General features: G+C 43.7%; 1 protein-coding gene across 1 annotated transcript in view; it reads left to right on the plus strand.

Annotated features, from left to right (window-relative positions):
* ACACA (acetyl-CoA carboxylase alpha) overlaps positions 1 to 18,021 on the plus strand; it is a 190,668-nt gene that overhangs the window by 59,461 nt on the left and 113,186 nt on the right. Inside the window, 13 exon segments of the mRNA XM_061562031.1 lie at positions 1,846 to 1,989; positions 2,966 to 3,068; positions 4,544 to 4,651; positions 6,195 to 6,251; positions 6,683 to 6,727; positions 9,389 to 9,430; positions 10,230 to 10,445; positions 12,427 to 12,582; positions 12,729 to 12,932; positions 14,206 to 14,361; positions 17,172 to 17,300; positions 17,468 to 17,581; positions 17,583 to 17,738. Of these exon segments, the coding sequence (XP_061418015.1) occupies positions 1,846 to 1,989; positions 2,966 to 3,068; positions 4,544 to 4,651; positions 6,195 to 6,251; positions 6,683 to 6,727; positions 9,389 to 9,430; positions 10,230 to 10,445; positions 12,427 to 12,582; positions 12,729 to 12,932; positions 14,206 to 14,361; positions 17,172 to 17,300; positions 17,468 to 17,581; positions 17,583 to 17,738 (1,630 nt within the window).

Consider the following 18,021-nt stretch of genomic DNA (forward strand, 5'->3'; position numbering starts at 1 on the left):
AAGAGGGTTCCATTGTTTTAAATGTATGTTTTTGCATATACCAGTTGACGCACAGCCAGAGTATTGCTATCCTCATGCAGGGGCTTTGCAAACTCTATTCATCGCGTCCCACATTGGTCAGTCCAGGTTTACATGTTTACCAGTGTCTGCTATCCACACGTACATGTTTAAATCGATGTGCACTGCATCGTGTCTTAACGGTTGGTAATCATGGAAACCTGGAATTGTGGTGGAGTGTGTGAAGTCTGGAGTTTTTAAAATCCTGCCCTAACAGCTTCGAAGTTTTGCTTTTCATTCTCATTTTCATGCATAACATCTGGCCAGATGTTTAAATAAAAAAGCTAACCTGTAAACAATTGGCATTGTTCATTCGATGGCTACCGACACGCTCAGGCTGATCACCATTGAACCTTTGAATTCAGTGGTGATCAGTTGGAGCGTGTTGGTGACCACCTTTGAAAACCAGATTTAACATAAGTACTACAAAATATGTTTTATTACAATAAAACACTTGATTAACAATATGTATACATGCTGGCCGGGTGTGCGATCTTCATCCAGTATGGACATTCCGAAAGGAAATCCTTGGTGAGATCAGTTTTGTTTGGTCGTACACTTGACCACTTGCTTGTCAAGATGTTTGATAGTCAGCCACTAAATCGCTGAGCGAATGTTTAACGAATCGTGCGGTGAAAAAGTGCTTTGTCAAAAGTTTGCTTTCCATCTTTTGGTGCCGTTATGAACACCGATCCATTTTCCCATCCAGCCAAATGCTCTACGTGCATCATTTTTTTTGCGCTTCTGCAAAGTGACCTTTTCTGTGTTGTTTGTGTCACTGGTGGGATGTTTTTCGTGGTGGTGATGGTAGTGGGATTTTTTTAACGGTTTTAATGTTGCAAAATGTTGGTGCTTTATTTTAAATCAGGACTCCCGTCCCCCCGGCTTTATTAGGATTAATTTGATGTGTTCCGTGCACTTTGTCCCGCCGCGTATGTCTTACCGAAGGCTTATTAACGTGTCCCGTGCAAGTGTCTTCGTTTGGTTCTCTCGAGCGTTGCCGCCTAATTTAAAAAAATTGCGTGTCACTAGAAAAAAAATACCGTCACCGTGTACGGTGACTTAAGGAGTATACTTTTTTATTTTCAACGAAAACATCCTAAACTTAGATAGATGTAAGAACAACAATTGTAAATGTGTAATGAAGATTCATTTGAACGTTATCCAACTGGAAGAGACATCTCGCTCTTTTTCAGAAGTTTGCCTGCTACTTTTAAACCATTACAGATTTGAGAGAACTTTTAAAGGAACCATCAGCACAAATTTCCTAAAAACATAATCGATTCTTGCACTGCTTAAGTTAGTTTTAGGGCAGGGGTGAGGAACTTGTGGGCCATGGTCTGAATACAGCCTACGACTCCATTTCATACGGCCCACGGCCACATGAGGCCTATCACTTCTAAATGGGCTTCAAATGATATTTATATGTCACCGCAAACATTCTTCTAACTGCATCAGTCAGGTACTAAGGGGAGAATATTTTCAATCTGGCAACAGTGTTCCTAATTTTAGCTCGCTCAGTCATTTCTGTTACAGCAAGGGTCTCTTGCAGTGACGTAAGTGACTGAGATGCGTGGTCTGCAAAACGTACTTGAAAACCCTCTGAAAGGAATAGGTTTCCCCACCCCTGCTTTAGGTTGACCATAAAAATTAAAGAACAATAGTTAACCGCATGCATCCCATCGGTTGCGATGGTAAGTTTGTTGCCATTTCTCTCGTTGATTTTCTTTCTCCCCTTCCCCGTCTATCTCTCTCCGTCACTCGCTTTCTCCGGTGCCATGGGGTTAGGATGTCATTCCCATCGAACCTGCATCACGCAGGGCTGACGCGCGCCGTGAGCGTAACCGAGGTGCTGCTTGACAACACCTTCACGCCGCCGTGCCAGCGCATGGGCGCCATGGTGGCCTTCCACTCCTTCGAGGACTTCGTCAGGTACGCGAGAGTGGTGGCCAAGCGGGCAGGCAGACAGACATCTCCGGTGACACATATTCTCCTCCTACCCAGCTGCCGGCGTCTGGTCACCATTTGATTGATGGTGGTTGTGGTGATGGTGATAGTGGTAGAATAGTGCAGCAGTGCCAAATTGGTGTCTCCCGAGCCGCATGCGGTTCTTTAATCCACCACATGCGGCTCTATCAAAGGCGCATAATGTAGAACATACTATCACAGTAGCAAAGAATAACGAATTACTCTGGTGCTGTGCCGAAAACTGTCTATATATATACACTTATATGTACACTTGGGTCTTTACAGAACTCATGGGTACTTTTTGACTCTTGGTCTGTTACAGCTTGACCACCCCTGGTGTAGTGGTTATCGCGCTGCACTACGAAATAAGAAACCCTGGGTTTGATTCTCGGCCACGGGTCAACATTAGTGGCGAGTGATACCAGAAGTGGTTATGGGCCTCAAAAAGAGTCTTGGAAAAATATTCTGTTCGTGAGCACTTATTAAAGGTGGCATGGTGCACGAATGGGTGGCGTGTCGAGCACCAATCATGGCCAGCTTTGCCTTCACAATGCCAATATTTACACACCACACCAGGAACTCATTTAAAGTCTTGAGATGACCTACGAGAGGCTTACCACCGGTTCTGTTCGGTTACCTGCCATGGCATGGAATCGAACTTGGGTCACTGGGTTTATCGTGCAGTGCACAAATCACTATGGTATCCCCAATTAATAATTGAATGCTCCGTGTTATTACTCATCATGAGCCGGTTGAGACAAATTCCCTTCAGCAAGAGAGATCTTATTTTTATTATTCTATCTACGTGACTTTACCGAAAGAACCAAAGAATAAGAGAGATCTATAACAATCTCTGCAGCGGTGGTAATGAATATGTTACTGCTCTTGGTTCTTGCACAAAATGATGACGATGATGGCATTCATGCTCATCACATGACAGGGACTTTGAGGAGGTGATGAAGCATTTCTCGGATTCACCTCCGGACAGTCCCATCTTCCTGGAGCCCGGGCGCTCCACCCTGTACGCAGAGGAGGACAGCAAGGTGAGCGAATCGTACGAACTCCGTCGCACACATCCCCGCAGCTGTGCGCCCTTCACCGGGTGCTCCGCTTGGTAACCCGGTTCCGGATCAGCTTAGCTCAGCTGGACCTCAGCCACTGGGCCCTTCACTTGCCAAGAGCTCTCTTTTCCCCCATCGAGTGCCCTCGCAAATTTCACGAGCGCTCTCACTCACCTACCAAGTGCCCTTTTGTGCCCCGCGGAGTGCCCTTACACCCTGCCAAGTGCTTCTAGAGTCGGCCAATTATATTCTCTCGTATGTAATGGAACAAAAAAAACCTCCTACGCAACACGCACGCACTCTGCTAGGTGGTTAATGTTGTCATATATTGTATAATTTAAAGCATTATTTTTTTTAAACCTCTTTTTAATAAAGCTATTTTTCTTGCTAATTAAGTCAGGGTTGTTTATTCGTTTAAATTTTCGCATTTTTGCATGATAAATTCTGTCCGTCTCAAAATGAAGAGCACATAATGACTGCAACAACAACAACAGGAATAAGAGTGATAAACATTTTCCCCCAGATATGTACTCGCTACCTTTGCTTCGTGTATGCTTTAATTTCTAATAATTTACACTCCTTTGTCACTCCACTGCTGAATGAGGGCTTTCCCACACCATGTGGTTCAGTGTAGGGTGAGTGAAGAAGGTTGGTAGGTCCATGACTGGTTTAGATATCACTCACAACTTCATGTTAGCCGTGGCCAGGAATCGAACTCAGATCGCCAAGTTCAGAGTGTTCTGCATAAACTAGTGTGCCACCACTCTACTTGACCTCTTCATCCTCATCACTGTTGCTCTATCCACTGCTGGGTGATGTCCTCCCCATGCTTAAACCTGCCCCTCACAGTCCTGCAATGCCGCAGTCTATATCACCCCTGAAACATGAGCTGATCTCATCATTCCATCTCTGCAGTGTCATCCTTTTTATATATATTACCCTTTGTCAGTTCACTGCTAGATGAAGGTTTCCCCATGTTTTGTTTGTCATTGGGGTTGTTTGACAATACCATGCTGGCCAGTGCTGGGTTGGTTATGGGAGGTACCTAGGATCTGTTGAGATATCACTCAACACTGACAGCCATGGCCTGGAATTAAGTCACTGGGTTGATAGTGCAGTGTGGAAATCACCTTTACCACCACTCCACCCAATGGGCTGTTCATCGTAATCATCATCATCATCATCACCAATGATCCATCCACTGCTGGATGAAGGCTTCCCCATGCTGACTCCATCCCTGACTGTTCTACGACGCCGCAGTGCACACTCACTTTTGCACATGAGCTGATGGTCATCACTCCATCTCCACGTTGGTAAGCTTCTCTTACCTGACCATAAATAGAGGTTGACTACTCCTGCTACATGCCATGACGTAACACCACTTCGTGCTAATAAAACACAAATAATTGCAAAAAAAAACACACCGACAGAGGAGTAACGGTGCCGGATGTTTTCAGAGTGTGCGACAGGACCCGATCCACATCCTGAACGTGGCCATCAAGATAGACAGCGATACGGAGGATGATGAGCTGGTGACCGTGCTGCGTGACTTCACACAGTCCAAGGTGAGTGGGGAGCGTGCGGCCAGCGGAGAGACTTTGTTGTCAGCAAAGTATGGGCAGTCAAAGTGTCTTCCAGTACAAACGTGTAATACGACTTGCACTCATCTGCTTTGGTGGCCCTCAGCCAGTGATGTAAATTCACCATTTTAATGGCGAGGGCCAATATTTTCAAAGGAAGACCACTTCATTAGACCTCCTTTGCCAGTACCAAAATATAATAATAGGGTTTTCCCCCTTTTTTCTGGCAACAAAACTGAAACCTTTTACAAGGATGCATGTCTGCATTAACCAATTGGTGCTCGACCAGAAGAGCACTCCTCTGTTCGAGCACCAATTGGGTCGAGGCTCAAAAGAAAGCCGTCCCTTGGTGTGGACCAATCAGTTTGAAGGACAATGCATATATCATCATAGTGTGTTTTTTGTTTGCATTTGACTGCAAGTATTGTGGTTAATGCAGACATGTATCCTTGTAAAAGGTTTCAGTTTTGTTGCCAGAAAAAAGGGGAAAACCTCTATTATTATTATTATAGGAAGACCACTGTTTAAATTCCCACTTGGTGGTACCTATGTTATTGATTACAAATTTATGATGGGCAGTCAATTCATGATATGGTTTTGAACTCAGAACCTGATGTTTTGAGTTGCACTTGCCATGTGCATTTTGATGTTGTTGGGATTTGAACTTAAGTCATCATGCCTCATAGGACAGTATGCTAGCTTGTTAACTGAGAAGTAGTTTACACCATTGGAACCTCATTTGCCAGTAAAAAATATGATAATTGTTTTTTTACCCTTTTATCTGGCAACAAAACTGACACATTTTTTACAAGGAGTCATGTTTGCATAGACCGCAATACCTGCAGTTATAATGCAAACAAAAAACACAACTTTGATAATGTATGCACTGTCTTTAAAGTTGATTGGTCCACACCCGAGACAGCTTTCCTTAGAGCCTAGTCTCACATGGTGACGCCTTTTGGCGTCATCTGGTCCAACACCATGTGAGACTAGGCTCTAAGGAAAGCTGTCTCGGGTGTGGACCAATCAACTTTTAAGGACAGTGCATACATTATCAGAGTTGTGTTTTTTGTTTGCATTATGACTGCAGGTATTGTGGTCTATGCAAACATGACTCCTTGTAAAAAAAGGTGTCAGTTTTGTTGCCAGATAGAAGGGTAAAAAACCAATTATGAGAAGTAGTTCTGAGATATTTACTTCAGTGCACTATTCTCGAACAGGAAGGGTTACGCTGCTCTGCGAGAGACCCAAATGGATCCTTAGTCTCGTGACATTGATAACACAATCAACTTGAAATGAGTTCTAGATTTGAAGCTTTCGTGACTGCAAGGATTCATATTCTTAGGTTTTTTCGGTAAAGTCACGTAGGTAAAACATTAAAATTAATAAAACGTCGTGATTTTTATTTTATTTTACTTTTATTAATTTTAATGTTTTACCTACGTGACTTTACCGAAAAAACCTAAGAATATGAACTTGAAATGAGTGTTTATGATGCTAATGCTGTGTGACTTGTTGTACCCAACAGAAACGCATACTGATAGACCGTGGGATTAGGCGTCTGACATTCTTGGTGGCGCAAAAGGTATCGATCTGCTTTTACGATGAACTTCGCAACTGTGCTGCGCGTGTCGTCGTTGCGTCTAGTGAATCTGTGTCGTGCTGTGCTAAGTGTTTGTATTTATTTTTTTCTTTTGTTTTAAATATTGTCTCCTAATCACGAGCGTTGAAACAAACTTAACAAATGCAATGAAACTAACGCTATCTCTGTGTCGTGCTACAAGTAATTTTGTTTTTATAGTTTGCAACAAAAAAATATATGAAACCATAATGACAATCGTTGTGAATTCTCCTACAAAATGCTAATGCAAGGTTGATTTTTGTTCTCCTCTCTAAAGAAATGCTATAATGAGAAATAATAATGATAAGCCAATTAATCAAAGCGTTCCTCTTTGTTTTAAGTTGAATCCGTAATTCGTGTAGTGACAACTTGCTGATTTTCCTTTCCGGGAAAAGGACTTTAGGAAGCATTACGACTATGAGGTGGATCAGAGATTCCATGTAAGTGTAAGCAGGAGGTGAAGGTCTGTGGGGAGCAGCTCTCGGCATTTCATGCATTTGCGCTTGAGGCCATGAAAACTGAAACACCTTGGTTCTCAGGGGAGGGGCATTAATCTGCACATGCTGTGCCTTCGTCGTCATTTCTTGCAACTCTTTGGTTCAGGCCTGGAAATGTTGGTGAGCGCTATCAAAGTCTCATTCGGGGCGAGAAGACCCTGATGAATGTACAACATTACTTTTTGTTTACGTAGCATCTAAATGCGACTGCGTTACAAGACATAAACTCACATGTCCCAAATGTAGTTTATTAACAGTGCTTATTCAGTAAATTGGGGACTAATTGAGGCTTTTATTAAGTAAAAAAATAACTTTTGTATAGTTACATTTTGTTTATTACTACAGTTAAAAATATTTTTTGACAAACATTCTTCATATTCTTCCCAACATTTAGTTGAACAATTAAAGCAGGCTGAGGGTATACTGGTGTGTCCTTTCCTGAGAACCCAATAAGTGTATTCTTGTTTTTCATGGCCTATCATATCTCTGTGCTTCCATTCTTTCCAGCTTCTTTGCATCTTCTGATAAACATGGCCGGTAGAAGTCTGCGGAAGTGTGCAGGGATGTGTGTGTCTTCTGAGCAAATCAAGAGCACCCTGGCTCATCCAGTTAAAAGTTAACACGACGATAAAAAAAACAGTTTATCGGTTTGCCTGACATTGAATTCCGTGGATTGTACCTCGCCCTGTTTACCAGACCCATGACATTCAGTGTTTGTTAAAAACTGTGCCCTCTTGACTCATGTGCCTTGATTCAATCCCTTCACCCACAATCTCTTGTTAAAGTACTGACCTGATGTATTTCGTCGCGCTGGATTTTGTGAAATCGGGTGACGCTGTTGAGTCTTAACAAGCGAAAAACTGGATTTGAGGTTTTTTTTTTTCAAAAGGCTGAAACGTAGCTGATCTCTGAGCAAACAGGCAGCTGCCTGGAGTTCTCCAACATGTGTTTGGGTTGTGTACCGCGTGTTGTTGTTTGGAATTATGTCTGATGTTTTGCTCCATGAGCTGGGAAATTCCTCAGAAATGGAACTATTCGGTTTCACTATTTGGAACTTTTCATTTAAAGTATTCGCTTTCTGAACAAGGTCCCATCACCTGGAGTGAAACGTCAGACATTGTTCCAAACAACACGTGGTAAAACATGAAAACACGTCAGGGATTTACATCACACAGCCGCAGAACTTGCGCAGTAATGGGGCATCTAGTTGATACTCATTAGATTAAATGATACATTAAAAAATCTATCCGTCCAGTCATTTCTTGACATTTTCAAACAAAAGCCATAATTAAGCATCAGCCTTTTTTTACAAATAGCCTTTATCGTTAAACAGGAACGTTAAACTCTTCATTACACAAAATAATGTGGGTTAAATAAATTAATAATTGAGTACAAGTGAAAAATAATATTACTCACATCACTATCATTGCCTTATAGCAGAAATACTGTACGATAGGCCAACGGTCCACGCAGCATCCCATTTTCAGAGCAGGCGACATAGCACAGAGGAGATTAACCGACTTACCGTTGGAAATCTCACTTTACAGGCGGCGCCTTAATTTTTTATGTTTGATTAATGAATGACCTGGATGTGTCCCCACTGGTGAGTTCAAATCAATTCCTAGCTCTGCATATCGGTGAGGTGCATCTCATGCTCAGACAGGTCATTCTTCAGCATCAGCTGTCCTTTGGGTTTCAGCTAACCTAACGGGGCTCTCCCCGGGAGTCTTTGGGGTTTCGGCAGCGCATTCTCAAGCTTGCGCTTGCCGCCTCTCATGCCGCTTTTGTTCTGGGTCATCATTGCACCACTACCGTGCTTCTGAGCGTCATAAATCTCGTGTTACACTTACATTACTTCCGACCACATCATCATCATCATTGCTTGCATTGAATTTGTGCCACGCAGTGTGGAACACCTCGGAAGGTGGTGGGTCTTATTTAAGAGTCATTTGAATGCATATGTATGAGCAATACACTGAGGTGTATTGTACATACGTGACTCATGGAGCTGATACTGTGTCAGAGACGTCAAGCTGACCAATTGAGATTCTGGGTGAGAATCAGGATTCCAGCTACCAGAGATTAAACCGGGTTCTCAAGTGTAGCGAGTTGATGGCCTCAGTCCGGTCACCAATAATTGTGCAAAAATCCCATTGTGTTAAATTCCGTTTTTTGCTAAATTTGGCTTATTCCATCTCTGAGTACGAAAGCTTTGGATTGATTTTTCAGATGTCAAACGCTGCTAGGCATGTCAAATGTGCGCCGCTTAGTGTGGATAGAGGTGCCTTTTGAAGGGGCTTTCGAAGTAATTCTGTGACGTCATCTTCTGAGGGCTGTTCTCTGACACCTAGTGGTTCCCTGCTCACTCCCAACAGTTCCGGGTGGACATTTTCTCATCTCATGGCATGACTGATGACGCAACTGGAATGTAATTGTGGGATAAAGATGGGAAAAAAATAATAAATGAAACAAAAACTATTTATATGGTGGTAGCGGTTGTATATTGGTGCCAATATGTGCCTTCCGAAAGTTTTTTTTTTATCTCTTTTGTTTATTAATCCTTGATTGTGTTTTGCTACTCAATTTTTGCCACGTATCTTACAGAGAGAGTTCCCCAAGTTCTTCACGTTCCGTGCTCGTGACAAGGTACAGAACCTCCGTTGCTTTCGCCTGTGGGCTTGGAGCGTAACATTAAAGCATTAATGCATTTGTTCTGTCCGTCCGTTTGTCCTTCTCACTGCCTGTTATGACGGTGGGGGAGGTGGTGGGTCCATGATAACTGTTGTTAAGATGTACGAAGATAATTGTCATTTTATTATGAAGTTGTGTTGCTATGAGACTTATCCTGTAAAAAACTGACAATTTATCAAAAGGTCACCCAAAACTTGGCTTAAAAGCAGTGCTAATGGCATTTGCCTTGCCAGCCAAGGCAACGATGTCATTACGTGCACGACATGTGATGTGTGATGTCATCCGCGTGTGCGTCATGAAAGGCAAAGTGGCCGTGGCAAATTAAGCACTTCTGAGGACAAACGTGTGTTGGAAGGCTTTCCCGAATCCATGCGTATACAGGATTTTTCCATCTTCTTGGTTCTTTCAGTAAAGTAGAAGGAAAATAATAAAATAATAAAAATAAAACATAATAAAATAATTCTCACGACGTTTCGGCTACAACGCTTCAGGTGGAGAATAGGTCTGTCAGACTCTGTCTACTTGACAGACCTGTTCTCCACCTGAAGACGGCTGCTTGCGTTGTGGCCGAAACGTCGTGAGAATGATTTTATTATGTTTTAATTTTTATTATTTTCCTTCTACGTGACTTTACCGAAAGAACCAAGAAGATGAATCCCTGCAGTCACGAAAGCTTTAAATCGGGATTTTTCCAGCCTTGTTTTATTCAAAACACGCTCCTTCCCCCCCGCCCCCCCCCCCCCCCCCCCCATAGTTCGAGGAGGACCGCATTTACCGCCACCTGGAGCCGGCGCTCGCCTTCCAGCTGGAGCTGAACCGCATGCGCAACTTCGAGCTGCACGCTCTGCCCTGCGCCAACCACAAGATGCACCTGTACCTGGGCACGGCGCGCGTAGAGCAGGGCATCGAGGTCACCGATTACCGCTTCTTCGTGCGCGCCATCATCCGCCACTCTGACCTCGTCACCAAGGTGAGGCCGCCGAGACCACGCTCTCTCCCTGCCCGCCCTCCCGGTTGCTCACACCTCCTGGAGGGAAGAGATGGCTTCCTTCGTGCAGGACTAAGGGAGCGAATTGATTGCATCCCACACGTGTATTAGATGAAGTCAAAAGTCAAGAGGGGACCATGCTTCGGAAAACTGAATGGTGCATCCGAAGGACATCGTCGCGTTGATGGTTTGTCCCTCGTTGACAATGATAGGATCGTTGGCGTTTTGTGTCTGAAAAACCGATGGAGTTTACATTAGGTGTGGGGTATTTAATCAATGACTTGCTTTTTTGCCCGTCCAAGGATGGGTGTATATTGCAGTAAATCTGAGATATATTCAAGAGAAAAATTGTTCGGCTCATGATTGGTAATGAGGGGGGGGGGGGGGGGTTGCCCCATGTGGAGTGACGTCACCCCCTCATGGTTGTTGTGGAGGGGTGCGGCATGTGGAGTGACGTCACCCGCTCATGATTATTAATGAGGGGAGGGGTGCAGCATGTGGAGTGCACGAGTGTAAATGTCCACGCGGGCATGAATATTAATGAAGGGGGGGCCTCTTTTGCAGTGACGTCACGCACGTATGTAGCACTGTGCTGCGTAGATTTACGTTTTACCGTCACTTTCTGTAAAGATGCGTCATATTTGAAGCGACTTTGCGTAATAAATAGTTTAATTCAGCTCCACCTTCCTCTGCGTTCGTGTAAAAATCCACCCACTCATGAATATTAATGAGGGGGGTGGGCCTCATGTGGAGTGACGCAAGGTCGTAATTATATATTGAGGGGGACACATCCCCCCCAATATTCAAATATGGTCAAAATGTCCCCCCCAATATGTTGCTATAAAAATATTTTTGCTGTGCTATGTAAATAAAAACAACAATTTGCTAAACCTTGGCCACAATATCTGGACTTGTCTTCATATAAATCAATGCATAGATTTATGTTTATATGATTGTGGTTGTACTTTATTAATCCCGAATCTCTGCTATTACATACAATGAAACAAGAAATGGTAAAAAAGTATAAACAGAGCAATGTAATGCAATACACTATTAGACATTATTGTCAAAAATACATTAAAAGTCCATCCCTTGTGTTAGTGAATTTTTCAATATTTTAGGCAGGAAATGAGTTTTCAAATTTAGATATTTTTCTGGGTTGGGACCCCCAGACACCCTGGAAGATTTGGTCCCCCCCAATGTTAACTCCATGGCTACGGCCTTGGAGTGACATCACACGGGGGGGCCTCATGTAGAAGTGACGTCACGCGCGGGACGGACAGACATTTCTGGGTGATTATAGTAGGTAATGAATCTAACTGACCAAGAGCTCCAGTAAGAGGGGCGTTTGTGTAAATGTGTGTTAGAAATCAGCAACTCCAGGTCTACGTTGCAAAAGAAACTTCTGGTTGCCTGATCGTTTCAGATATTGGAAGCTTAGCAGGTTGGAGTCTGGTTCGTACTTAGATGGGAGAGACTGCCTATGATACCAGGTGTTATAGGCTTGGACTGTGATGTGGTTGAGAGATCATGGGACCATAACAGATTCTTGAATCTGCCTTTAATAATCACATCGTATGAGTGTCATTTCTACAGATAACCCTGTTCTATCCCACAATACTCATTAAATGGAATTGACCATGCATCCCAATGTAGCTAGGATGGTCCTGAAAAGAGTGTAATCTGACAAAGGCTTGCTTAAATAAATAACATGAGTATTATTTAAGTATTTTGCATATCCTCATCTGTGGTTCATTTTCGAGTATGTCAACATATCATTGTTGTCGTATTTTTGTTGAAAATGTGTAACTGGGCGATTTTGCGTGTTGACACATTTGCGCCTTGCATGTAACTCACACGCTCGTGTATGACTCACGCATGGTGTGCCCATCTGCCGGTCCGTACGTCTGTCTGCTGCTTCGTGCGGTCATTCGCTGTTGCGACCATCCGTCCGTCCTTGCAGGAAGCGTCGTTCGAGTACCTGCAGAACGAGGGCGAGCGCCTGCTGCTGGAGGCAATGGACGAACTGGAGGTGGCCTTCAACAACACGGCCGTGCGCACTGACTGCAACCACATCTTTCTCAACTTCGTGCCCACCGTCATCATGGACCCTTCCAAGGTACTCACGCCACATGCGTCGGCGCTGAACAATCCTCAGTTGGCACGTGCGCACCTTGTGCGCTTGATCGGGCAGCGAGATGGGACGCAGACTTGCGCGCCGACTCGCGACGGTGACGGTGGATGTGCTTTCTGTTGTGCCGTTAGATCGAAGAGTCTGTGCGCAGCATGGTGATGCGCTACGGAAGCCGGCTCTGGAAGCTGCGTGTGCTACAGGCCGAGCTGAAGATCAACATCCGCCTCACGCCCACAGGCAAAGCCATCCCCATCCGCCTGTTCCTCACCAACGAATCCGGCTACTATCTTGACATCAGCCTCTACAAGGAGGTCACTGACCTCCGCACCAGCCAGGTAAATGCAGGAGCATTGCCTGGCATTTAATGTTCTTGAAGATGTAGTCCAAGCTACCAGGGTTTGAGCGTCATCATTATCATCATGGGACCTCCTTTGCCGGTTCCAAAATATGAGAATAGGTTTTCGCTTTTTTTCTGGCAACAAAACAGGTGTTAAGATGTTAAAACACCAAACTGAAACCTTTTACAAAGAATCATGTTTGCATTAACTATGATACTTGTCAGAATGCAAACAAAAAACATACTCTGATAATATATGTATTGTCTTTGAAACTGATTGGTCCACACCAGAGACAGCTTTCTTTTGAGCCTAGTCTCCAGTGGTGTTAGACCAGAGGATGCCAAAAGGCATACAGCACAAAGACAAGCACTATCAGAGTAATGAGAGCTCGGGGTGAGCAGCTACATCATCGGACCCCCTTTGCCAGTACCAAAATATGAGAATAGGTTTTCCCCTTTTTTTGGCAACAAAACAGTTGTGTTAAGATGTTAAAACACCAAACTGAAACCTTTTACAAGGAATCATGTCTGCATTAACCACAATACTTGCGGTCAGAATGCAAACAAAAAAACATACTGTGATAATATAGTGCATTGTCTTGGAAACTGATTTAGTTGTTTTCATTTATTTTACTTTTTACCTACGTGACTTTACCGAAAAAACCAAAGAGTATGAATCCTTGCAGTCACGAACTCTTCAAATCTAGAATCTTAACACCTGTTTTGTTGCCATAAAAAAGGGGAAAACCTATCATCATCATCAGCTTTGATTTGTGGGTGTTGTTTGACAATACGTCCTCAAGCAGTGTCAGTGCACGTTGATGAAGAGAAACAAGTGCCCATGACCTGGACTGTTTCAGATATCTCTCGCCACTAATGTTAGCTGTGGCCTGGAATCGGGCTCCATTCATAGTGCAATGTGCTATTTATTGTATAGTAGCTTGAACTTATTTCGTACCGTATGTAGCGAACCATGCTGATCAGAGGTGCGGGGGAAGGACAAGAAACTAAATTCAAAAATAATCTCTAAATAATTGGGTTTTCAATCGCTCTACATGTGAATCATTCAATATCTGCATAAAGCAAACGACTATTATTTTGCAAATACATGTGTGGTGCTCGCCACATGACCTTCTTGTGTGAAGTGCTCGACTTCATAGGTGCTAGCCCACATCACATGTTCCAAAAGCTTTGAAAACGTGGTATGGGAGATCTTTGTCTCCATATACGTCTCACCCCTTTGCCTTGCCATCCTTTTATTTTCATCACAGATCATGTTCCAGGCATACGGTGACAAACCGGGCCCTCTGCACGGCATGCTCATCAACACGCCGTACGTCACCAAGGACCTCCTGCAGTCCAAGCGCTTCCAGGCTCAAAGTTTGGGAACCACCTATGTCTACGACTACCCTGAAATGATCCGACAGGTGGGCAATGGGACTGTTTCACCTGAGTGGAGGCGGGGAACATACACTGGCTTTCAAGTTTATTTTGTGTCACATAGTGAAAATTTAAAGGGGGGGGGGGGGGCAGCATTGTTTCATTTGTAAGAGTGACTGACCTGTGTCACCAACATGACAAAAGCAATAAACAAAGTACAGCAAGCACATAGCAAATTATAGCAAAGGCAACTGCATCATGGGAGAAATAAAAAAGAGTGCAAAAATGTGACTTATTCTCATTAAAATTGCCCTGTTACGTTTGGTAAATTAGATTGTTATCCAAGACGAAAAGACAAAAAAAAAACTTTTAAAAGTTTAATTAACACTTTGTCTTTTTCATTATCTCTGGTACTATCTGTTTCCTTGTACTGATTGAACTTCTCCCCCAGGTAAGATGGTCGCCCGATTTACATACTGCTGCAGGGAGTTTCTACGTTATATCATATCTATGGGGCAGCCGCCAATGCCGCTGCAGGCGCCATTCATTCATTCATTGATGCGCTTTTAATTAAAAACTGTGTCCCTAAGTGCACATCGCGTTATAGTGAAAATCGATTTGCGCACATGGACTTAAATGGTGTTAAAAGCACCCATAGCAAGTGAGTGTTGAGCCCTGCCTTTAAGAAACATAGTTTTTCCTCTCGGGGAATTTGTGTTACATAATACACCCGCGAGCATTTGTATGACTTGAAATTCGGTTCCATTCTGAAATGTTCAAACCAAAGGAGTAATGAACTTGTCATTCATTTTATGAATGTACTTTCCTACAAATGGTGTATGTTTATAAATTTGACTAGAACTGTACCTGGAAGTGCGCTATACTTGCTTTCTGTTGACCTTCGCAACACACTCCACTGGAGGCAAATTACTTGGTTCACTGATGGTGGGAATCATGTACGTTATTAAAAAATGTTTATCATCAACTTTAAAGGAATGTACGAGTAAAACCACTCAATCTCAATACTGTAATTTATAACGGCCTAAATATTGCATACATATATATGGTTGTGCTTATCACAACAGGAAGGTTGCAAGTTCATTACCCGTTCGTCGGCGGGTCATTCTGTGGATTTTTATGTTCAACCCCCTGCTAGATGAAGGCTCCCCTGCACTGTACGAGCTGTGGCGGTTATTTGACTAAACTTCACCACACTGTTCAGTGCGAGTTGTGAAGGTGGGAAGCACAGCCGTGGAAAACTTCACGTCGATAACAATGTATTTTGATGAACTGCCCCCTGCTGTCAACCGCTTAGCCCCGCAAGCCCTATGACAAGCTAATTGTGTATGGTGGTCAACCACTGCAGCACTATCCAAAGAACAACCCTGCTTAGCTTCTGAGATCTGATGAAATTGTGTGCATTCGCGCGCTATAAATTGCATTATTATAATTGGTCACTGACTACAGGGCGACTCGTTATCCTTAAGACTCAATTAAATGAGTGACTTTGCATCGGTTATAGTGACGTGAAATTTGCAGCGTGAGCTTGGGGTCACTAAACAGAAACTAGCGCCAACCACATCGCTCTGTCTTTATCAGCGAGAAACTTTGACTTTTGACTTTAATTAACAACATTGTCCCCAAGTGCACATCGCATTACAGTGATAGGCATAATACGGGTAGCGTATTTACCGTGCAGTAAAGTTATGACCAATTAACACATCTGTTCTCCGTGTTTGGGGACCTTGAGTGCAGATGGGGTAGGGCCCTTAGAATCCCCACCGCGACCGTCTTGTAAACCCGGAGGCATCAATTGGTTTTCCTCACCGCTACGATTCGACGAATTGTCCCAATTCTGGGCTGTGTTTCGATTTGTAAATAGATTCGTGTTTTGCTAATTTGTGAGCGTCGATTAAATAGTGGTATACATCTATGGAATGTTCAGTTTCATGAAAGTTACGTGCATATATCAATCAAATGATTGGTTCCTACTACTACGCGTATGATTGAAGGCTTTAGAACGAGCGCGAGAACCGATTTTACTTGACAAATTAATGCATTGTTGAATTCCTGTAAGTTGTAAGCTGTCTAATTAACTATGCTCACCATATTTACCTTGAATTGTGCACGTGAGACTCGGTTATTTTCAATCCTAATATGTTGTACATCATCACTTTGTGGTACCCGTACAGCCACTAGAGGCGCAGTGTTTACAATAAAAATATTCTCTTGAATCGAATCACAACCCTGAATCGTGACAATTTATCGATTTTCAAAACAGGCGGTGGGGGGCGGGGAAGGGGAAATCATTACATGATGACTAATAATAAATAGTAACACTGGTCAACACAAAAAAAAACATTTTTTTCTGGCCTGGACTTTTGCAGCTGTTTTAGACTAATTTCAGGGTGCTGACTCCAAATCTGATCTCAGAGTTGCTCTATCACATCTCATTTTTATGCTATCGGCATACCCCGTTTTCATTGATTTTACCCGAAATTAACTCTGTCACTTATGATTGCAAGTTGTTGCGAGTCAGTGACTGCTTTAGTGTTAAAATATGGTGCTGTATTTTTAGGATAGTGTGTTTATAATATCATTTTATGTAGATATCCACGTTTATTTAATATTTTTCTTCTGCAGTTTTCATTAAAAATGCAATATTTGATATTCAAAAACTGATGCCAGATTTGCAATCAGCACCCCAAAATTACCTTAAAACCGTTGCAATAGCTTATGCCAGAAAAAGTGTGTTGACCAGTGTTATTGATGAATCGACTCGTCCTCATATCCCTCCTATATACCTCCCCCTCTACTCTTCCCTTTCCATACCTTATCTCCCATCTCGTCCCTGCAGGCACTGCTCAAGCTGTGGGACGCGTATGGCAACGGGCTGGCGCACAAGGACGTGCTGACATACACGGAGCTGGTGCTGGACTCGCAGGATCAGCTCGTGGAGATGAACCGGCTGCCCGGGGGCAATGAGGTACCACCACGCGCGCAGTGGCCACTGCCACCCTTACCGTGCCACCGCTGTGACTGACGATAGTTTTATTTTTCTACGACCTAATTGTATGGAGTGCCACACACCCCTCCACATTGTGCTCTTGTCCGTTCTGAGTTTTGGTTCCTTGTTGTGCCGTTGCTGGCCAGATCGGCATGGTGGCGTGGAAGATGTGGCTGAGGACTCCGGAGTACCCGCAGGGTCGGACTGTGGTGGTCATTGCCAACGACCTTACGCATCGCATTGGCTCATTCGGGCCGCAAGGAGGACCTGTTGTTCCAGCAGGCATCGCAGCTGGCGCGTACGGATGGTGTGCCACGCATCTACATCGCCGCCAACAGCGGTGCGCGCCTCGGCCTAGCTGAAGAGATTCGGCACATGTTTAACATCGCCTGGATCGACCCCAATGACCCCTACAAGGTGAGGCGAAGGGTCTGAGCGTGTGTGTGTATGTGTGTGTGTCGTGTGGTGACGTCACCGCCACTTAGTGGCGAATGGTGGTTGTTGTTGTTGTTGTGTGCGTTGTGTTTAAGGCATGTTATAATTGACATTTAGAAGACGCAATTCATCTAGGGATCTCAATGGGTCATGCACGGAGTTAGGCGAAACAGGTGAGTCTTTCGAGAAATCTAAACAGGGTGAATGAGCTTACTTGTCTAAACACTGGTGGGAGGGCATGTTGAAATTGTTGAACGTGTGTAAA

The sequence above is a fragment of the Lethenteron reissneri genome, chromosome 28 (genome assembly GCF_015708825.2).
Source record: "Lethenteron reissneri isolate LAM-NWPU_2019-01 chromosome 28, ASM1570882v1, whole genome shotgun sequence".
NCBI classification, from domain to species: domain Eukaryota; kingdom Metazoa; phylum Chordata; class Hyperoartia; order Petromyzontiformes; family Petromyzontidae; genus Lethenteron; species Lethenteron reissneri.